The 23143-nt window shown below is 50.1% G+C and overlaps 1 protein-coding gene across 2 annotated transcripts; it reads left to right on the forward strand.

Moving 5' to 3' along the window:
• The first annotated feature begins 2439 nt into the window (after window positions 1-2439).
• AJUBA (ajuba LIM protein) lies at window positions 2440-15035 on the forward strand. 2 transcript variants are annotated; one of them, XM_055291811.2, is made up of 8 exons: window positions 2444-5589; window positions 8407-8508; window positions 10132-10199; window positions 10326-10388; window positions 11746-11876; window positions 11960-12011; window positions 12738-12806; window positions 13285-15035. In XM_055291811.2, the coding sequence occupies exons 1-8, from the start codon at window positions 4584-4586 to the stop codon at window positions 13408-13410; spliced, it is 1617 nt and encodes a 538-aa protein (XP_055147786.1). In that variant the 5' UTR covers window positions 2444-4583; the 3' UTR covers window positions 13411-15035. The 2 variants fall into 2 exon arrangements, with proteins under 2 accessions (XP_055147787.1, XP_055147786.1); XM_055291812.2 differs by lacking the exons at window positions 11960-12011; window positions 12738-12806; window positions 13285-15035 and having other exon boundaries at window positions 2440-5589; window positions 11570-11746.
• The last annotated feature ends 8108 nt before the right edge of the window (window positions 15036-23143 follow it).

A 23143-nucleotide genomic window follows, 5' to 3' on the forward strand; every position in this document is an offset into this window, starting at 1 on the left:
CTCTCACTATGTGACCAAGCAAAATACACAGCTTTGTAGCTATTTCTTGGTCCTGTCAGCCAAGCTGTATTTTGTCGAAGGGGCGCGCATTTTGGACGGACTGAAAAGCAAAAATGGCTTTATATTTATTCAGTCTTATGACAAATATTGATCGCTTTACTATGTGTCAGGTACTGTGCAATGGATACATTGTTGATAAGGTTGGATGCTGTTCAGAGATTTTTTTAGTTTAGTCAGGAAGCCAGGCAGTGGAGTAGGCAATGAAATGAACTGTGATAAGGGTGGCCATGGTGGAGTGTAGTGCACTATGGCAATATACAGCAGGGGTAGCTAACCTACTCTTGCAGTCTGGAAAGGCTTCTTCTGAGAGGGTGTAATGTCTAAACTGGGGAAGAGTTAACCAGGAGAAGGAAAGGGGAGACTAAGAGAGTGTTCCAAACAGGGGACTGCGGGTACAAAAGTCCAGGAGCAAGAGGAGTACAGACAAGGTCCAGTTCTACTGCAGACTGGTTTGGGGAAGGGATAATGCTAGAGGAGAGGCTGGAGAGTGAGACAGACCTCATAATACAGAGTACAGACTTCAGCCCAAGGGCAGTGAGAAATCATTGAAAGTTTGTTTTAGCAGGGAAATAAAACGACAGGTTTTGCCTACAGGCAGTCCCCAACTCACGATGGTTCGACTTAGGATTTTTCAACTTTACGATGGTGCAAAATGATTCAGTATGCTCCTCACCTTATGATGCAGTTACATCAGATAAACCCATTTTAAGCTGAAAATATGGTTAAGTTGAAGAAGCACTGCTGCCTTATGATATTTTCAATTTATAATGGATGGGTTTATTCAGACATAACTCCATTGTAAGTCGTAAGGCTTCTGTACTGAAAAATATCACTTGACCTCAGGGTATAAGATGGATTGCAGGGAGCAAGCCTTGGCCAGGAGGCTTTTGCATTGGTTTAGGAGAAGAAAGATGGTGACTTGACATATATAGTGGTGATGAGGGGAGGACAGATTTGGAAGCAGAATTAACAGAACTTGGTGATTGATAGGACTTGGTTGGATTTGAGGTTAAGGGAGAAGGAGGACATAGGGTTGATGCTCAGATTTCTAGTTTAAGCAGCTAACAGGATTGTGCCATTTACTCAGAGAATGTTAGAGGAGCCAGTTTCATGAGGCAGAGAAGATGAGATCAGTTTAGGATATTGGGTGCTTCTGAGACAGCCATTGGAGATGCTAGTAGTTAGTTGAGTTTTTAAGTCCAAGAAAGACTGGGCTGGAAATATGGATTAGGGAGTCACCTGTGTATACAGATTACAATTAAAGTCTTGGGGATGAAGAGGGCCTTTGGAGATCCCAGCTCCAGTTTAGACTGTGGAGAGGCCACCTGAGGTCATGAGCACTATTGGAGCATGCCCTATTAGCATATGCATCTTCTACTTCTTCCCCTTCACTCATCTCTGCTTCCAGTTATCCCTTGAAAACACAGGCTGTTCATCCCAGTTGTGCCCATTGTTACCACCAACTCTTGCATGGGCCTCCTTTAATGGCCTCTCAACGTTTCATAAGATTTCCTCTCACATCCTCACCCCAAAGGATCAAAGCTTCCAAATATTAGTAGTTGTGTGGATATTTTGGATGTAATTGGAAGGAAGAATTAAGGTTCTCCTTCCTCATCTGGACACAGGAAAGGAGGGAACACATTATGGTTAATTCTGAAGATGTTGCTCACAGCAGGTTCTAGATGCAATCCGATAGCTCCCCTCTGTTCCTAGTGCTTTCAGTCCTCCCTGCTTCCAGGCTGGTAGGAAACTCTCCTCAGGATCAGAGAAAAGCCGTGGCCTTGACCAGGGAAACAGAGAGGCTGATTCTCAGGGGAGATGAGGTCAGGGAGACAATGCAACTAGGACAAAGAAGCCAAATAGTTTGGCACAAATTAATTTCCCAAAAGATATTAACCTCGTTTCTTTCCACATTCCCTAAGGCTACACTAAGATTACAAAAGGTGTTCAGAATGTTGAGATGAAAATAATATGCATGACTTGTTTGCATATAATTTTCATACTCATTTACTATTTAAATACAAAGGAGTCATTTTCCTTCTCCATTCTACTTCCTCCGCCCCTTGCCCCTGATGTTTTAGTCTGGGCAAAATTAGTTGGCTGGTTTTAAAAAATTTTTTTTGAGACGGAATCTCCCTCTATCGCTCAGGCCGGAGTGCAGTGGCACAATCTCGGCTCTCTGCAACCTCTGCCTCCTGGATTCAAGCGATTCTTCTGCCTCAGCCTCCCAAGTAGCTGGGACTACAGGTGCGTGCCACCACACCGGCTAATTTTTGTATTCTTAGTAGAGACGGGGTTTCACCATACTGGCCAGGCTGGTTGCAAACTCCTGACCTCGTGATCTACCCGCCTCTGCCTTCCAAAGTGCTGGGATTACAGGCGCGAGCCACTGCTCCCGGCCGATGGCTGGTATTTAATTAGGTATGTTTAGCTTCATCTAGGGTTTCTTTTATTTTATTTTTTTTTTTTGAGACGGAGTCTTGCTCTGTCGCCCAGGCTGGAGTGCAGTGGCGCAATCTCGGCTCACTGCAAGCTCCGCCTCCCGGGTTCACGCCATTCTCCTGCCTCAGCCTCTCCGTGTAGCTGGGACTACAGGCGCCCGCCACCACGCCCGGCTAATTTTTTGTATTTTTAGTAGAAACGGGGTTTCACCGTGGTCTCGATCTCCTGACCTCGTGATCCGCCCGCCTCGGCCTCCCAAAGTGCTGGGATTACAAGCGTGAGCCACCGCGCCCGGCCTAGGGTTTCTTTTAAAAAAAAAAATTATTATTTATTTTTGAGAATTTTTTTGAGAGGGAGTCTTGCTCTGTCGCCCAGGCTGCAGTGCAGTGGCCGTGATCTTGGCTCACTGCAACCTCTGTCTCCCGGGTTCAAGCGATTCTTTTGCCTCAGCCTCTCGAGTGGCTGGGACTATAGGCGTGCGCCACCACGCCTGGCTAATTTTTGTATTTTTAGTAGAGGTAGGGTTTCACCATGTTGGCCAGGCTGGTCTGAACTCCTGACTTCAAGTGATCCACCCGCCTCAGCCTCCCAAAGTGGTGGGATTACAGGCATGAGCCACCGTGCCCGGCTGCTTCAGCCAGAGTTTCTTTTCCTTACTCTTGATCCTTCTAAAATAGTCGATATCAGCCTTTTTTCCATCCTGATCATTTTCATTTGCAATTTCCTCTACATGGCATTTATTTTCTTCCTCTTAATACTTACTCTGTATCACCAGTCTTCTGTGGACCAAAACCAACGGGAGAAGGTGTTCGCTAGCCCTAAAACCAGTCCTTCCATCTCCATAGTCATCTGAAATGTTTGCTAAAAATCTCATTTCCCAACACCAGGGGGTGTCTGTCTATCCCTCTAACTGTCCTACCCTTAAGGTAGAGATTAGTCCCAAACCTTTTCCTCACTCCTTTTCACTGCTTCTACATACACACTATATCTCTTTCCCTCCCTCTCAAGATAGAGATTAGTCCCATTTTCCTGACTCCTTTTCACTGCTTTTACAAACACAAAATTTCTCCACCATCACAAAACTTTTGGGTCCAGAAGGTGGTGCCTTTTTATTTCAGTTTATCTGTTTGTCTCTCATACTCTGGACAAGTTTGTCCTTTCCTTTGCGCACCCTTCGGTCTCTGCATCGTCCACACTCCTCTTTGCTCCCCAGCTCTCCCTTTCTTCGCTATCTCTTCCCTCTTCCACCTCTCTCTGTGGGCTTCGTCGCCTTTCAGGGCTATCTTTACGTACACGTCTCTGAACCTCTTTATGCATTTGTCTTCTTTCTCTCTGTCTTCCTCTTTATGGCTCTCTCCATCTCTCCCACAGTCCTCACGCTGGGAACAAAGTCACGGTGCTAGCGCAGAACATGCCTCCTGTCGTCCGGTCCCGGTCCGCGCGACACATTCCACCATGCCCCTCCGCGCATTCCAAATGCAGACAAAGAGTCCCCGTCCCCTACTCCCACACTCTTTCCTGTTCCAATTCTTGAGTGTTGTAGGGGCAGCTGCCCCAACTGCCCCTGCCCGCCTCTCACGTCCAGTCCGCGGGCCTCCACATCCAGGGCAGTTAGCGCCAGCTGCCGCTGAACGCACACCAGCTATCCCTGCGCGGACACCCCCGGCGCTCTCGCACACACCGCGCTCCGCCCTCCTAGGAAAGTAGATCCGGCCAGGCAGACAAAAGTTTGGGAGAGAAGTTCGGTCTGTGGCTAGCGTGAGAGCTAGGGGGGCGGGGGCCGGAGAGAGTGGGGCAGTCGGGCGAGTTGACGCGTGAACAGATAGACCTGCGGACCGGAGAGCCGCGGCCAGAGGCCCTGCTAGCCCCGCTCAGCCCCAGATGCGCGGGGGGACGCAGCCCCTCCCGCTGGGGGATGCTGTGGGACTCCTGGCGCCGGTCATCCAGGCCGCCCTCTAAGCCCCTGTGCCTCCCCTGTGCCCCTGGGGAACTAGAGTTCGGCTGCAGGGAACGAGAACCGGCAGCCGAGACGCCGCAGGGTGCCAGGCGGGGAGGGGACGAGAGGCCCCAGGCCCGAGGGCATGGAGCGGTTAGGAGAGAAAGCCAGTCGCCTGCTGGAGAAGTTCGGCCGCAGAAAGGGTGAATCTAGCCGGTCTGGGTCTGACGGGACTCCCGGGCCGGGCAAGGGGCGCCTAAGTGGGTTGGGGGGACCTAGGAAGTCAGGGCCCCGAGGAGCTACTGGGGGACCTGGGGATGAGCCGTTGGAGCCGGCCCGGGAGCAAGGTTCCCTGGACGCTGAGCGGAATCAGCGCGGCTCCTTTGAGGCGCCGCGCTACGAAGGCTCCTTTCCCGGGGGGCCGCCGCCCACTCGGGCCTTGCCTCTACCTCAGTCGTTGCCCCCCGATTTTCGGCTGGAGCCCACGGCCCCGGCCCTCAGCCCCCGCTCTAGCTTCGCCAGTAGCTCGGCCAGCGACGCGAGCAAGCCGTCCAGCCCCCGGGGCAGCCTGCTGCTGGACGGGGCGGGGGCTGGCGGAGCTGGAGGTAGCCGGCCCTGCAGCAATCGCACCAGCGGCATCAGCATGGGCTACGACCAGCGCCACGGGAGCCCCTTGCCAGCGGGGCCGTGCCTGTTTGGCCCACCCCTGGCCGGAGCACCGGCAGGCTATTCTCCTGGAGGGGTCCCGTCCGCCTACCCGGAGCTCCACGCCGCCCTGGACCGATTGTACGCTCAGCGGCCCGCGGGGTTCGGCTGCCAGGAAAGTCGCCACTCGTATCCCCCGGCCCTGGGCAGCCCTGGAGCTCTAGCCGGGGCCGGAGTGGGAGCGGCGGGGCCCTTGGAGAGACGGGGGGCGCAACCCGGACGACACTCTGTGACCGGCTACGGGGACTGCGCCGTGGGCGCCCGGTACCAGGACGAGCTAACAGCTTTGCTTCGCCTGACGGTGGGCACTGGTGGGCGAGAAGCCGGAGCCCGCGGAGAACCCTCGGGGATTGAGCCGTCGGGTCTGGAGGAGCCACCAGGTCCTTTCGTTCCGGAGGCCGCCCGGGCCCGGATGCGGGAGCCGGAGGCCAGGGAGGACTACTTCGGTGAGTGAGAGAAGTGGTTAGGGACGGGAAGGGACCCGTCACGGTATTCGGTTCTCCACTGCCCCGACGGCCCAAAGTGCCGGTGCCCCGGGGTCCGAGGTGAAGACGCGGGACTAGGAAAGAAACAAGAGGGATGGATGGGGGCGGCCCCAGAGCACTGCCCCCTTCCTGCTAGTTTTCAAATGAACCAGGGCTCCTTATTTCTGCTAAATTCAACCCCCCTGGTATCTCGTGAGTCCGTTTCTCAAGCATTTGAACCTCGGTTTTTTGCGGTAGGAGGCCTCGTAGGGAAGGGACCAAGTGGGGCAGTGAGGGCGCATCCTCCCTAACTTGCTCCCCCCTTCACGGCGGTGCCCCTAGAGGTTTGTGCGCGCCGCGCCCCCACCCGGGCCCAGGCTCCGCCCGCAGGAATTCGGAGAATGCGCGGGTGGGGGGGCGGGGCAGGCTGGCCGCGTGCGTGCCGACTCCTGCCCGGGCGCTCCAGGTGCCCGCGGGCGGGGCGGCTGCCGCCGCGCGGCGGAGGGGTGGGGTTCGGGGATGGGGGGGCGCTCCCTAGCACACGCGGAGTAGTGGCGGCTGTCGGGGAAATGGAGCCAGGGAGGCAGGATGGAGCGCCCTGGGACCCAACTGCTGTCCCTCCCCAGTCCTGTTGGCTAGGTGCGTGCGTGGGCATTTAATCAGAGACCCAGTAGTACCAGCTTCTATTTTCCCCATCCTCCGGAAGTCAGGGCAAAAGCCATGACTACTGGGACACCATTACCTCTGGATGGATAACGACCCTGTGTTATTGCCAGAAATAACCTGGCCTTGAATTCTGGCTATCACCTCTCAGAATTCAGGCTAGAAGTAGCGCCTTACTTCCTGACACTGTTAAGGAAACCTGGGCGCTGTCTCCCTCCCCTACTCTGTTCAAGAAGTATTGATTGATTATGTGTCTCAGCTATGAGGAACATTAGGGTCTTGAAAGATCTTTTAGTCAAAATTCACAGGCATTGCTACACACATAAAAAACTTCGAATCTGATTGCGATTGGAAAGAAGTGGCAGGCTTACCCCCTAAGGGCTGTAGGCCTCTTTCACTTTTCCAAGCATCTCTTCTTACCACTCATGCCCCACTCCTGGACCCCATGCTATAGAACTCTATGGCTAGAAAAGTGAATAGGAAGAGGAATGCGGCCAGGGAGGGATGGTTGGGTAGGAGGTTCAGAGGTAGCAGGGTGGCAGGCTACAAGGGCGCTGCATAACTCAACCCCCAACCTCCACCACTATTCTTTTCCCCACCTCCAAATCCACCAAGAGGAAAGCCCAGAGGAGATGATGTCAAACCACTTTGATCAAGGAAGACTGAATGACAGGGCCCATTTAGCAGTTTCGTTTTGAGGCCCAGGAGAGGTGGCTAGTAAAGAAGTCTTTTTGGCTGAACCATCAGAGCCAAAAGGAAGAAAGGAACTCAGAGAAACTGCAGTAAAATGGCAGGAGGAACATACGTGTAGATATACTGGGTTAGAGGAGGTGAGGCCAACGTGCCTGAGCAGTTTCGTTTGCTCTTCCCATAACGTCCAAGGTTTCCTAAAGAATGGCTCTGACAGGACCCCCTGGCATGGCAATCTTGGGGCAGATCTTCACTTCCATGAGGAAGCCACATTTTGAATTCAGACATGGGGGCCCCTTCTCCCTGGGAGTCAGGCTGCCTCCTTTGACAGAACCCCTACATATCCCTTGTGCTGCTAGCCCAGCTTGACTGTACCCTCCTCCTGCCCCTAGTAGGGGCCCTCTTCCTTGGCTTCAGCCTTGCCCAGCTGCCAGAGGGTGGGAGCAAGACAGGCCTGGGCCCATCAGTTGCTGCAGCTGCTGCACAGGCTCCCAAGCCCCTGGGCAAAGACTGGGATGGGCCCCAACAGGCAGGGAGTGTGGCAGCGTGCCGAGGGGGAGAGGTGGGGCAGGCCCGTTGGGATCTGCTCCCCAAAGACAGGCCCTAGCCCTCACTCATGGGCCTGGAATTGGGGAGTGGAGGGAGGGAAGAACACACCCAGGAAAGGCGAGTCCCAGAGCCAGGTGTATATATCTTAGTGGGGGATTTTGGGGAATAGCAAGCAGTTGTTCTGTATTCTTCCCATGATAGAAGGTGACTAGGAGGCATCAGGGGCTCTGCTACTCTCCCTGCTTTCCTGTTCAACCCTGGTTCCTGGAACACACCCTGCATTCTCAGCAGCCACCTCCCCACAGGAGTCATGCTCACATGGCCCCTCTGCACGGAGCCCTCTGCCGAGCCAGATCCTTTTCTCCATCCTTGGAAGTCTGCAGCAGAGAGAAATCATTCTATAACTGAACAGCTCGTTTGACTGATGGGAAACTGAAGTCCCAGAGAGGCTTTCTGGGCCTAGCCTGCTTTCTCTAGAAAGTTTTTTCAAGTCTGCTGCTGAGCACCTGTGGACCGGCATCTTTGACCATTCATTCTACACACTGCAACAGAGATCATACCTTGCCTGTATAGTCTTATCTCCCCAACAGAAACTAAGCATCTGAATGCCAGGGACCATATCTTCGACTTTCTCCAGGTTTCCTTAGGTAGTGGTGCTGTGTTAAGCACAAAATAGATGCTCAGAAAATATCTGTTGAGTAATTAAATAAACAAGAATGGATCTGCTCAGCCAAGATCTTGCTGCATCTCATTACTTGTTATCTTCTCTACTCAGAAGGGAGCCCATCAAAGGGAGACTGTGACCCCTGGCACATCAGGAAAGGGCAGTCAGGAAAGCTTGGGAATCCCTGGTTTTGACCTGGGGGAGTAGAGTGTGACATTCTTTTCTCTTCTCAGGCACCTGTATCAAGTGCAACAAAGGCATCTATGGGCAGAGCAATGCCTGCCAGGCCCTGGACAGCCTCTACCACACCCAGTGCTTTGTTTGCTGCTCTTGTGGTGAGTGTAGCCCCAATACTCAAGCACTCCCCTCCCCTGCCCACATACACACTTACAAGTGCTATGGGGAACAGGAGGAGAGCTTGTGCCTCTTCATTTGCTCACAGAGCAGCTGTTGGATCCCCACCAAGTGTCTGGAGGTCCGCAGCTGCTCTGCGTCTCTTGCTTCCCTGTCTGTCCTCTACTTGGCTCTCCCTCCCCCTGGTGGGTCTCCTTTCTGGAGTCCCTCCTTCCTTCCTCACCTCTGTTTCTCCCTCTCGTGCCTCCCTGCTTGCCCATCCTGGCCCTCCAGCTTCTTGGGGGGGCTTGGTCTTGGGCAGCCAAGTTGCCTGGGGCGACCGTGAAAGACTGGAATGTGGGGAGGGTGGGGGCAGGCTGGGGGAGTGGGGAGCTGTTTGGGGCGGAGAGGGGGGTTTTCTCTTGGCTGGTCAGAGTTCAGCCACCTCACTAGAGTGCAGGCCACCGGGCCATGCCAAGCTGATGACATCACGCTCCAGGAATGCCTGCCACTGTTAGCTCAGGAGGCCCACTTGGAAAGGGGGGATGCTCCCAGCGGCCTTAACTGCCCCCCTCCTCTCCCCTCCCCTCCTCTCCCCTCCCCTCCCTCATTACCCCCTCCTCACTGCTTACCCATTCTGATTCCTTTGCTAAACCTTTAATCTCCTATCTCTGCCTGTCTGACTTCAGCACTCAGCTTTTCTCACTCCCCCAGTTTCTGCCTCGTTCTCTTTAGGCTCATCTGTCTGTCTATCCTTCTGTGTACAGGGCCTCTTCTGGCCATATCTCTTTCCCTGTCTTTCCTCCCCTGGGTCTCATGAGCTTCTAAGTCAGCTTTCCTAACCCACTGGACAAAGTTGGAAGTGGGGATTTTGAGGGGAAGAAGGCAAAGGGGGGAAAAATTGCTCATGCTCTACCTGTTCTCACTCCTCCCCTATCCCTGATAATGTAGACACCTGGGAGCAGTTTCTGGGGGTTGGTCACATGGGGAATGGTCCTTCCTTGTCTGCTGGAAGAAGATCCTGGGTTGTCTCTTACCCCAGAGACTCTGGGTCCCTTTAAGCTTAGGGAAGCAACCTTATACAAACAGGAGAGGGGACCTGCTTTGCTTCCAAACAAAGCACTTTGTCTTCCTGCAGTAACTCCAGTCCTGACCTCCATAGAGTCTGTCCCTGGAAGGAGATATGCTCAGGCAAAGAGGCTTCTAGGTTGAAGGGTCCCAGAGGGCAAGGCCTGTTAACAATGTGATTCTCTCTATGCAAATCATATAGCACCTTATTAAGAGCTCATGTATTCCAGCATGTAGTTGGCTTTACTCTCCCAGGTGGCTTCCTATGCACTGGAGAGGAAGGCAGTTTGTTTAGGGGAGGGCCCTAGAAAACTGTTAAGGAGGCAGGAGCTGGAGGAGCGGCAAGCAGAGGAGAGGGGAAGTTGGCTGGAATGAAGCCAAAGCAAATTGGAATTGCATCAGATGGAATTTTTGTGTGGGGAAGGACAGACAGCAGTTAGGAGGAAAAGCACAAAGTCCAGGTTTAAATATATTATGCAGCAATGGGGAGCAGTGACCCCAGAAGTCTTGCACCTGGGCTGTGGGATAGGTTCCAGCCCCTTCTCTATTGTTTCTAGGGCGAACTTTGCGTTGCAAGGCTTTCTACAGTGTCAATGGCTCTGTGTACTGTGAGGAAGATTATCTGGTGAGTAAGGGTCACCTGGACCTGGAATTGGTTTCCATACTGTCCCCCTTCTTGGTGGCCCATTGGAGTACCACCCATCATTCTCAGTTTGATAACAGCCTCTGTTTGTCTTGTCTTTTACTTTAGTTTTCAGGGTTTCAGGAGGCAGCTGAGAAATGCTGTGTCTGTGGTCACTTGATTTTGGAGAAGGTAAGTAAAGTAAGTGCCTTCAGCTGAGAACTCTCACTGTGAGGCTGAAGAGCGGAATCAGGGACTAAATGGATACTGAGAGAAGGTTGGGGAAAGAAGCCTGTCACCAGATGAATCACTTTCATCCCATTCCTCCCCAGAGCAACTGTTTACAGTGGCTTCCCTCTGCCTATGGGATCAAGTCTGGGCTCAAAAGCCTGTCAACCCAGGCTTCTATGACCTGGCCCCTCCCTAATTCTGCAGGCACAGCCAGGCCTTCCAGCCTGAGCTAGGAGTGTGGGGTCCTGAGTCTTTTTTTTTTTTTTTTGAGACAGAGTCTCGCTCTGACAAAGTGGCATGATCTCCGCTCACTGCAACCTCCGCCTCCCAGGTTCAAGTGATTCTAGTGCCTCAGCCTCCCAAGTAGCTAGGACTACAGGCATGCGCCACCATGCCTGGCTAATTTTTGTATGTTTAGTAGAGACAAGGTTTTGCCATGTTGGCCAGGCTGGTCTCGAATTCCTGGCCTCAAGTGATCCTCCTGCCTCAGCCTCCCAAAGTGTTAGATTATAGGCATGAGCCACCATGCCCAGCCTGGGGTCCTGAGTTTGTTTGTTTTTTTTTTTTTGAGACAGAGTCTCACTCTGTCGCCCAGGCTGGAGTCCAGTTGCACGATCTTGGTTTACTGCAAGCTCCTCCTCCTGGGTTCACGCCATTCTCCTGCCTAGCTGGGACTACAGGTGCCCGCCACCATGCCCGACTAATTTTTTTGTGTGTTTTTAGTAGAGACGGGGTTTCACTGTGTTAGCCAGGATGGTCTCGATCTCCTGACCTCGTGATCCACCCACCTGGGCCTCCCAAAGTGCTGGGATTACAGGTGTGAGCCACCGTGCCCGGCCGGTCCTAAGTCTTAATCCCCTTTCTGCTACTGGTTAGAATCACTTGGGACTCAGTTTTCTTTTCTGTAAAAACAAAAGATAGGATTAAATCAGTGATTCTCAATCATGGTAGCCTAGCAGATCAGCTGGGAAGAACTAAAAAATAAAACAAAACAAAACAAAAAACAGTGTTTGGATCCCATCACCACAGATTGTGATAATAGGCCTGGAGGAGGGCTAAAGCATTGATGTTTTTTAAAAGCTCCCTAGGTGATCCTGATATGCAGCCAGAGTTAAACACTACTGACCTGAATGCTCTCTCAGGCACTTTTCAGGGTTTCTGCCTCCATTTTAAGACTTATTCCCCGACATTACATAGCATTGTTCTAGGAGTATAGCAGCGGAGTGGATGAGGTTAATGGGAGTAATAAGGAGCATAATGGGCAGCTGGAGAGCTGGGACTGGAGGGAGACTGATTCTCTTGCTACCCCATGAGCCAGATCCTACAAGCAATGGGGAAGTCCTATCACCCAGGCTGCTTCCGATGCATTGTTTGCAACAAGTGCCTGGATGGCATCCCCTTCACAGTGGACTTCTCCAACCAAGTATACTGTGTCACCGACTACCACAAGTGAGTCTGCCCCTTGGGATGCAGTGTGGAACTGGGTCCAGGGATTCCCCAACCTCAGCTCATCTCTTCCCTCTCTCTTTCAGAAATTATGCTCCTAAGTGTGCAGCCTGTGGCCAACCCATCCTCCCCTCTGAGGTCAGTATGTCTGGGTTCTCCTTCAGGGCAGCCAGTGCCACTGCCTTTGGAGAAGGGATAGGGACATGCTGCCTGGCCTCCTGCCGGAAGCGGTAGTGCCAAGGAATGTACTCTGTGAAGATTCCCGTGTGACTCTGCCTCTCGGGGTCACCACCCTGACCCTAACATCCGGGCCTGGACATGTCTGAAAGCCTAACTGGGCCCAGACTCCATCTCTTCTATCCCAGTCCAGAGGAGAAGACTTTCTTTGAGGTCAAGGTCACCAGACTGCAGATGTAGGGGCTGGAAAAAGGTGGGAAGAATCCTCAGCACTGGTAGGAAGGGGTCAGAAATGATTTAAGCTGTGTGTAAAGGATGTGCCTACGGAGAGAAGCCAAAAGCCAGTGAGGACCAGATCTTATTGGATCCCCTTGTTCCCAGCCTAGCCTACTTTATTTATGCCTCCTGTCCCCTTCCCTTCCCTTTGCTTCCCCCACAACTGAGAGAGGTAGGTAAGGCCAGGGCTGTTGTACAGAGGGAGTGTGCTACATGGGGGCAGCCCAGTGAAGGAGATGAGGAGAGTTCTGGTAGGATTTGCAGAGGCATCTTAAAACTACAGGTGATTGCAGAGAGACTCTGGGGGCATTTGTATGATCTTCCCATGGGGTGGGAAGGGTTGTATATGAGGGAAAGGTGGAGGTGAGGCAACATGCTGCTCTCTTCTCCATGGGGGTCTGCATATTTCAGGGCTGTGAGGACATCGTGAGGGTGATATCCATGGACCGGGATTATCACTTTGAGTGCTACCACTGTGAGGTGAGTGTTGGGGTTCAGCGGTGCTGGAGAAGAACTGGAAATGGGGAGAGGGGAGGAGTCAAGTCCTGCAACAACCAGACATCTATGGGAGAGGTATAGGGCATGGGAAACCAGAACGATACTGTGACCTATCTTCAGTCTCTTTTTTGTCCTCCAGCCACTCTCTCTGGTCCAAGTAGCTTAGTCATTTCTGAATCTGACTCTCCCAGAGTCAGGACTTTCTAAGAGTAGGGACTCTGGTCAAACTGCTTGAAAGACAGGCTTGTGTCATTATTTCTGCTGCAGCAGTGACACCTGGTGTCCAGCTGAGGTATTAATATTTTCTCAGATTGCCGTTGCATCCCTTCCATCCTTCCCTTCCCACCCCATCCCTTTCTTCCAGTTATTAGGAGTCAGGTGTCGAGCAGGGCAGACTCCTAAGATACCCTCAGTGTCCAAGGTGCCTAGGCTGAGGTGAACTAGGTGCCTTCTTCCCTAGGACTGCCGGATGCAGCTGAGTGATGAGGAAGGCTGCTGCTGTTTCCCTCTGGATGGGCACTTGCTCTGCCATGGTTGCCACATGCAGCGGCTCAATGCCCGACAACCCCCTGCCAACTATATCTGAGCTGCAATCACTGCTGCTGCTGTCACCACCACAGACAAACTGCTCTGGCCAGTGGGCCCCTCTGAGGCCAGCCAAGGCAAAGGATGCACTCTGCAGGCCTGGCAGAAGAGTCCTCTGGGGAGGACCCCAAGGGCCGGAGACCCAAAGATCATGACTTCCAAATGGATTGTGGAAGAGAAACCTTATATTTACCAAGGTGGGGGTGACTGGCCTTTTTCCCATGTGTGCAGCCTGAGCTTAGGTACACACAGGAGGGTTCCAGTACTTTCTGAACATCTGATTCTGTATCTTCAGTATATATATTTTGTTTGTTTTAGAGATGGGATCTCACCATGTTGCCCAGGCTAGTCTTGAACTCCTGGGCTCAAATGATCCTCCCACCTTGGCCTCCCAAAGTGCTGGGATTACAGGTGTAAGCCACTGTGTCTGGCCTAGTATATGACTGTGCATGAGTCATGCAATGTTCTGGATTCCAAGAGTAGAGGACCTAGCTTTAAATCAATTAGTTTCAGCTAAACTGACTAGAACCAAATCAAAGTGTAATTCTCCCTCCAGCTCCCCCAAACCCCAGAGTTTTGGGGTTGTGGTTGATGCAGTGTGGGATGTCCCTGAGAGGTAGCAAGTCTAGGGTGCTGAGTTCCTGCTAGGTAACCAAATTTAAGCTCCTCACTTTTTCGTGACACATGGTGTCAGATATGGGGTCCCGCACCTATATCTGGATGAAGAGGTAGAAACTCTGGACCTCATTAATAAGTTATTTCTTGGCCTTCTTCTAAGGACTAGGAGAGCTCCTCATCTGTCTGCTGAGAATGGGGACCAGCTCTGAGTGGGGTTGCTGCCTGTATTCCCTGTTTCTCAGGGACTCACATGGGTCTGGGGAGGCTAGGTAGGTGATTGTACGTGGTTGCTCTTCTCCTTGGCTGGGGGAGGAATGAGCCGGTCTCTGTGGGTGTGGAGCTTGTTGGGGGGATGTCTAGGAAGCTTCAGCTTAGCCACATTCCCAAGTTTAGGTGCACTGAGCCATAGAGCCCAGTGTATGCATGTGTGGGTGTGTTCATGCACACACACAGTCTCTCTCTGTCTGTCTGTCTCTCTCTCTCTCTCACTCTTACTCTCTTCTCAGGTCACTTGTACACTTGGTTTCCTAGTAGAAGCTCACTTGCCACCTCTCAGAGGGGTCCCGGATTGCATCCATCACAATCCCAAAACTAGAGTTGGAGGGGGGAAATGGAAGGAGCAAAACACTGATTTGGTACTAGTCAGTTTGCCTGAAACTAGTTCACCTAAAGCTAGATCTCTTAAAACCAATTTACTGAAAACTTTGCTTAAAGTTAATGACTTAATGACTAATTTGCCAAAAGCTCAATTCCTATTTCGGTGTGTTTATATCCATTTAGGTGTCCTATTCTTTTTTGTCATGCTTTGGATATTTCAAGGATTTATATCTATTGATCCAAGAGTACTTCTGAGTTATTATCAGCAACATAAATTTATCAAATTTGCAGCACTTTGTAAATGATGAGGTTGCTTCCTACCTTTATGGATGTCTTTTTCTATGTTATCTACCATTCAAAAACTTTTTTAAAAAGTTTAAAGTTTCTAGCAATAAATACAATTGGTACAGATATTTTGCGTATCTTTTTTTTGTTTCTTAATCCAATATTCCTTTACAAATTAAATGCGTTGAAAAATATAATGGAGTTCAATGTGATTTTGATGCTTTGGTCTAACTTCTACATTCCTACTGTTAAAAGGCCAGTGTATCTTAAACAAATGAATAGGCACGAGGCATATTCAGTTGACTTACAATGAAAAGTTATATAGACAACAGTAATAACTAAAAGGGTGAATCTGCTAAATCCTTTTGAAATGCTGCAGATTTGATAAATATTTATTTTAGACTAATTGGTTTTAGGTGAATTGGTTTTAGGCAAATTAATCTAGTAATCTTTGATCCTTAGTCTTCATTTTCTGTCACTCAGTGAGTTTCTTACTGGAAATGATGACTCCTGACAACAGAATTTCCACATTTGGGGGCTATTCTAAGATGACTATGCCAGCCAACCTGGGAAATACATAAAAGAGATCTCTGAGTGAGAGGGAAAGAGTTCAGATTTATACAACTGAGTGCCAGAGGGGAAAATGCACCTTGTTGGAGTGAGAAATGTTCTGAAACTGAATTACTTCTTGTACAGCTGAGATCGCTTCTTCTGAACTATTATTAAATAAGTGAATATAAAGGCCCTATGATGGGAAATCCAGACAAGCTTGTGTAACTTTACATCCATCTCCTCAGATTTTTTTTTTTTTTTTTTTTTGAGACGGAGTCTCACTCTGTCGCGCAGGCTAGAGTGCAGTGGCGCTATCTCGGCTCACTGCAAGCTCCGCCTCCCGAGTTCACGCCATTCTCCTGCCTCAGCCTCCCAAGTACCTGGGACTACAGGCGCCCACCACCACATCCAGCTAATTTTTGTATTTTTAGTAGAGACGGGGTTTCACCGTGTTAGCCAGGATGGTCTCGATCTCCTGACCTCGTGATCCGCCTGTCTTGGCCTCCCAAAGTGCTGGGATTACAGGCATGAGCCACCGTGCCCGGCTCTCAGGGTTTTTTTTTTTTTTTTTTTTTTTTTTGACAGAATCTCGCTCTGTTGCCCAGGCTGAAGTGCAATGGTGCGATCTCAGCTCACTGCAACCTCCGTCTCCTGGGTTCAAGTGATTCTCTTGCCTCAGCCTCCTGAGTAGCTGGGATTATAGGCAGGCGCCACCACACCTGGCTAATTTTTGTATTTTTAGTAGAGACAGGATTTCGCCATGTTGGCCAGGGTGATCTCAAACTCCTGACCTCAGGTGATCCACCTGCCTTGGCCTCCCAAAGTGCTGGGATTACAGTTGTGAGCCACTGAGCCCTGCCTCTTTTTTTTTTTTTTTTAAAGAGTTGGGAGTCTTGCCTAGGCGCAGTGGCTCACCCCTGTAATCCCAGCACTTTGGGAGGCTGAGGTGGGAGGATCACGAGGTCAGGAGATCAAGACCATCCTGGCCAACATGATGAAACCCCATCTCTACTAAAAATAAAAAAATTAGCCAGGCATGGTGGCATGGGCCTGTAGTCCCAGCTACTCGGGAGGCTGAGGCAGAAGAATCGCTTGAACCCAGGAGGTGGAGATTGCAGTTAGCCATCGTGCCACTGCACTCCAGCCTGGGCAACAGAGCAAGCCTGTATCTCAAAAAAAAAAAGAGTTGGGAGTCTCACTCTGTCACCCAGGCTGGAGTGCAGTGGCACAATTATGGCTCACTGCAATCTCTGCCTCCCAGGTTCAAGCGATTCTCCTGCCTCAGCCTCCAAAGTAGCTGGGACTACAGGTGTGCACCACCATGCCTGGCTAAGTTTAAAAAATTTTTTTTTAGAGACAGCATCTCGCTCTGTTGCCCAGGCTGGTCTTGAATTTCTGGCCTCAAGTGATCTCCCACTTTGGCCTCCTAAGTCACTGGGATTACAAGCATGAGCTTCTGTGCCCAGCTCCTGACCGTTTGTTTCTTACTCTGATTTTGGCCTCTTCTGTTCGTGATCCGACTCACTCCTTTCTAGGTCTGTGCTGACTGTCCTAGCCTTGGAGCTCCCCAAGACTCTGTTCTTGCCACTGAGGCTACTTCTTCCTGAGGAAAAATAAATGATAACAGCTGATAAGGGCAGGCCATGAAAAAAGAGCAGTCCCAGCCACCCCAACACCATCACTGGCAGGCTCCCAGGTGTACCCTGCATCACAAGAGCTTCCCTTCTTCCTGTTTGCTGGGAGACTAATCCTCCTCAATATTTCTGTTTAGTATTTACAGTTTTTTAGTATTTACAGTTGATGATGAAAGATCCGTGGGGTGCTGCCAAGTATACATCAAAAGGTAGACCTTGTTTGGCCAACTTGCCACCTGATTTAATCAACAACCACTAGTGCTGAGATGCAGAAAGGGGGAAAATGGAGGAATTATGGATCAAGTCTGTCTTTATAGATGACAGTCACAGGACAAGGGTTAGGCTTTGACTGCAGACTTCAGTCTTTGCTCTGGCCAGCCCTGTTCACCACAGGCCTGAATGGGTTATCAAAAATAAAGCTGGTGGCTGGGCGCGGTGGCTCACATCTGTAATCCCAGCACTTTGGGAGGCTGAGGCAGGTAGAACACCTGAGGTCAGGAGTTCGAGACCAGCCTGGCCAACATGGTGAAACGCTATCTCTACTAAAAACACAGAAAATTAGTCAGGCGTGGTAGTGGGAGCCTGTAATCCCAGCTACTCAGGAGGCTGAGGCAGGAGAATGGCGTGAACCTGGGAGGCGGAGCTTGCAGTGAGCCGAGATCATGCCACTGCACTCCAGCCTGGGCGACAGAGCGAGACTCCGTCTCAAAAAAAAAAAAAAAAAATAGAGAATAAATCTGGTGATGGTTCTCTCTCTGCCTTACTCCTTAGAGAGTATCTTCCCCTCCACCACTTGGAGCTCTCTCAGGGCCAGGGAAATGGTAAGATGCCATTTATAATCAGGCTGGAGACTGTCCTCAGTCAAGGAGGATGTAGAGAAAGACTTACTTCCAAGCACATAAAGCCAGCTGGATGAGAACCTTCAGATTGTACCTATAAAGAAGGGAATAAAAAGAGGAAAAGGAGCCAGGCGCAGTGGCTCACGCCTGTAATCCCAGCACTTTGGGAGGCCGAGGCAGGCGGATCACCTGAGGTCAGGAGTTCGAGACCAGCCTGGCCAACATGATGAAATGCCATCTCTACTAAAAATACAAAAATTAGCTGGGCGTGGTGGTGGGCGCCTATAGTCCCAGTTACTCAGGAGGCTGAGGCAGGTGAATCGCTTGAACCCGGGAGGTGGAGCTTGCAGTGAGCCAAGATCAGGCCACTGCACTCCAGCCTGGGCGACAGAGCAAGACTCTCTCTCAAAAAAAGGGGGACCGGGTGCGGTGGCTCAGGCCTGTAATCCCAGCACTTTGGGAGGCTGAGGCGGGCAGATCACAAGGTCAGGAGATCAAGACCATCCTGGCTAACAACGGTGAAAACCCTGTCTCTACTAAAAATACAAAAAATTAGTCGGGTGTGGTGGCGGGCGCCTGTAGTTCCAGCTGCTCCGGAGGCTGAGGCAGGAGAATGGCGTGAACCCAGGAGGCGGAGTTTGCAGTGATCCGAGATCACACCACTGCACTCCAGCCTGGGTGACAGAGTAAGACTCCATCTCAAAAAAAAGGAGAAGGATGGCCAGGCACAGTAGCTCATGCCTGTAATCCCAGCACTTTGGAAGGCTGAGGTGGGAGGATCACTTGAGTCCAGGAGTTCAAGACCAGCCTGGGCCACATAGTGGGACCCTGACTCTATAAAAATAAAAAAGTTAGCCAGGAGTGGTGTCGTATGTCTGTAGTTCCAGCTGCTCTGGAGGCTGAGGTGGGAGGGTCACTTGAGCCTGGGAGGTTGAGGCTGTACTGAGCCATGATGGTGCCTCTGCACTCCAGCCTGGGAGACAGAGTGAGACCCCTGTGTCAAAAAAAAAAAAAAAAAACACAGAAAAGAGAACCAAAGGACTGAAATAAGAAGATTAGAAGAAACAGGTAAGCTAAGGCGTTATTTAGTTTTGTGATTTAGAAGCTCCTATGCCCCCAGAGTTGGTCTGGGGTCATTCAGAGCCCTTATGGTAAAGTTCCACATAAAGAGTCTAACCAATCTCAGTCCTCTCTGCCCTCTCCTACCTTACAGTGAGGAATACCTAAGAATGGGTCTCTTGCTTCTGTAGGGGCCTCTGGAATATCCACACTTGGCGCTGGTTGTGAAGGACTGAAGTTTTACCTTGAAAACATGAGCAAATCTTTACTGGGACATATAGATTAGACCAGAATAACTGTGATGATAGGAAAGTCATCAGAGACAAATTCTGTTTACTGTGGGTGTCATTTCACCTACAACTGACCTTACTTGGAAAAGATAGTGCTAATCCACGGGAAGGGAACCAGAGTACCATCCAAGCAGGGAGCGATGGTTAATAAAAGATACCAGTCAGGCTTAGAGGGTTCAAGCCAAGTGGGATGTAATTTTAGAGATAACCCAGTCACCTCATTTTACTGAATGAAGAATAGAAACTGAGTGATGATGTCACTTTCCCAAGGTCACACAGCTAGATAATGACTTTCCAACTTTTGAAGACCAATAAAGGGCTGTTTCCCTTCCACCCTCTTTCATAGGGATTCCCACAGCACAAGTAAACTGTAAAGTTTTACGTATTGTAAATGAGATAAGCACTTCATTATGATAGACAATTAGGGAAACTTTTAGTGGGAAAGCCAGGCTTTCCCACTTCAGTGGGAGGCCAAGGCGGGTGGATCACCTGAGGTCAGGAGTTCGAGACCAGCCTGGCCAACGTGGTGAAACCCCAACTCTACTAAAAATACAAAAAATTAGCCGGGCGTGGTAGTGGGTGCCTGTAATCCCAGCTACTTAGGAGGCTGAGGCAGGAGAATTGCTTGAACCCAGGAGACGGAGGTTGCAGTGAGCCAGCATGGTCCCACTGCAATCCAGCCTGGGTGACAGAGTGAGACTCTGTCTCAAAAAAAAAAAAAAAAAAAAACACATTAGGAAAAGCAAAGGAAATATACTGAGAGTCCCTGTCCTTGAGGAGGTCACAGTCTAGCCAGGGAGACAAATGCATGCATAAAATGACTTGAAAAGATTACAAGCAACATGTCAACAATTGTAAAGTAATTATTAGAAACAAAAGGCCAGGCATGGTGCCTCACGCTTGTAATCCCAGCACTTTGGGAAGTGGAGATTGGAGGATTGCTTGAGGCCAGCCTGATCAACATAGCAAGACCCCATCTCTGTTTGAAAATTTTAAAAAGGCTGGGCGTGGGCTGGGCATGGTGGCTCACACCTGCAATCCCAGCACTTTGGGAGGCCGAGGCAGGCAGATCACCTAAGGTTGAGAGTTCGAGACCAGCCTGACCAACATGGAGAAACCCTGTCTCTACTAAAAATACAAAATTAGCTGGGCGTGGTGGCGCATGCCTGTAATCCCAGCTACTCAGGAGGCTGAGGCAGGAGAATTGCTTGAACCCCAGAAGCTGAGGTTGCAGTGAGCCGAGACTGCACCACTGCACTCCAGCCTGGGCGAAAGAGTGAGACTCCGTCTCAAAAAAAAATAAAAATAGGCCAGGCGCGGTGGCTCACGCTTGTAATCCCAGCACTTTGGGAGGCCGAGGCGGGCGGATCAGGAGGTCAGGAGATTGAGACCATGGTGAAACCCCGTCTCTACTAAAAATACAAAAAAAAAATTAGCCGGGCGTGGTGGCGGGCGCCTGTAGTCCCAGCTACTCGGAGAGGCTGAGGCAGGAGAATGGCGTGAACCCGGGAGGTGGAGCTTGCAGTGAGCCGAGATCGCGCCACTGCACTCCAGCCTGGGCGACAGAGACAGACTCCGTCTCAAAAAAAAAAAAAAAAAATTAAAATAAAAAATAAAAACTGGTTGCCAACATTTACAACTGAGAAATTTCACATAAAAATCTGGATATTTTATATGAAGAGCTGGATTTCTAAGGTTTTGTTTTTTTTTTTTTTTTTGAGGCAGAGTCTCGCTGTCGCCCAGGCTGGAGTGTAGTGGCGCGATCTCGGCTCACTGCGGGCTCCGCCCCCCCGGGTTCACGCCATTCTCCTGCCTCAGCCTCCCTAGTAGCTGGGACTACAGGCACCCGCCACCACGCCCGGCTAATTTTTTTGTATTTTTAGTAGAGACGGGGTTTCACTGTGTTAGCCAGGATGGTCTCCATCTCCTGACCTCGTGATCCGCCCGCCTCGGCCTCCCAAAGTGCTGGGATTACAGGCGTGAGCCACTGCGCCCGGCTTTTTTTTTTTAATAATCAGAAGATCTGTCACCCCTGAGCTTCCATTCCCACATGGCAGCAATCATTCTATTATGACTCTGGACCCATCATCACCCTGTACCCTAGGGCATTAGGTCCAGTTGTCCACTGGGACTGAATGATGGCTGCTCCTTTGTCTGGCGTAGTCTCTTCTTAGTTTGTCAGTCTCCATCATTCTGAAGTCTGCACCCTTCATACATTATTTACCCTCCTGGCTCCTATAGACTTTTGGGTCAGTATCCCATGATTTATATTATTCTGATGGGCTCCCTCCCCATAAAACCTTCCATTATTAATCATTTGAAGAAAGCGATAAATTAGTTTTGAAATGCTGCCCAAGAAATGCATCCATTTCAGAATTATCTGTGCCTGGGTTTTTTTATAAGGCAACTCAGTCATGGGAAACCCTGATGGAATAATCTACTTAGCTACTATGGCTGCATACTGCAAATTAGCTAAGCAAAATTTCTCTTCGATAAGTGGAATATAGAAAGTCTACTAAGTTGCTAACTTTCTCAAGGTTTTGCTTTTTTTACCATAATAGCTTAATCATAGGAGGTGTTTCAAAATTCACAATATGTGTTCTTCCCAAGCATGAAACTCCAAATGTCCTTTAGTTGTTCCATTTCTCCCACTGGTTCTGATATAATTTTTAAAGAAGAATATCTCTTTCATGTGCAACTTGGTATAAAACAGTGTCACCACCAGCTTAAAATCCAAGGAGGCCGGGCATGGTGGCTCACACCTATAATCCCAGCACTTTGAGAGGCAAAGGCGTGTGGATCACTAGGTCAGGAGACTGATACCGTCCTGGCTAACACGGTGAAACCCCGTATCTACTAAAAAATAAAAAAATTAGCTGGGTATGGTGGCGGGCGCCTGTAGTCCCAGCTAGTCAGGAGGCTGAGGCAGAAGAATGGCATGAACCCGGGAGGTGGAGCTTGCAGTGAGCCTAAATCACGCCACTGCCCTCCAGCCTGGGCGACAGAGCAAGACTCTGTCTCAAAAAACAAACAAACAAACAAACAAACAAAAATCCAAGAAAAGCTGGATGCAGTGGCTCATGTCTGCAGTGCCAGGACTTCGGGATGCCGAGGCTCAAGAAGATGGCTTGAGGCCAGAAGTTTGAGACCAGCCCAGCAACACAGCGAGACCGTCTCTACAAAAAATTTAAAAAGCTACTGAGGCATGGTGGTGCGTGCCTCTAGTCCCAGCTACTTGGGAGGCTGAGAACGGAGGATCCCTTGAGCTGAGGAGTTTGAGGCTGCAGTGACCCATGCACTGCAGCCTGGGTGACTGAAACCGGTGCTGCTGCACTTCAGCCTGGGTGACAGTGAGACCCTGTCTCTAAATTAATTAATTAAAATCCAGGAAAATACTTTTATCACCCTGGCACTTGCTTTCAAGTTATAGCAGCATACTCAATCATTATAACAAGAATTGCCCACCTTGTGCTTCATGTCTAGCTTTTCAAAATGATACTAGTCTTCCTCTCCTGAATCAATTTCCTTTATGGTCTCATATTCCTTTAAAAATGGTTTCAGTCTGTCCCATCTTTGAGCCAAATTTCTTAGCTTTTCTTTGAGCTCTAAAATTTTCTATCAGGCCTACTTCATATACTACTTCACAATAGTGTCTCAAAGTAAAACCAGGCTCATGCTAGTTTGTATAACAAATTTCTGTGAACAGACAGGCAACCCTTGAAGCCTCAAGGGCCTAGCTTTGAAATCCCCTTGGAGGTGTTAAGCAATTGAAAAAATGGCACATTATGAACATTTGTTCTGAAATTTTCATTTGATGTCATAGGTTGATTACATATTTTTTTATCCACTTGTTTTCTTCT

Source organism: Symphalangus syndactylus, chromosome 9 (genome assembly GCF_028878055.3).
Source record: "Symphalangus syndactylus isolate Jambi chromosome 9, NHGRI_mSymSyn1-v2.1_pri, whole genome shotgun sequence".
Lineage (NCBI taxonomy): Eukaryota > Metazoa > Chordata > Mammalia > Primates > Hylobatidae > Symphalangus > Symphalangus syndactylus.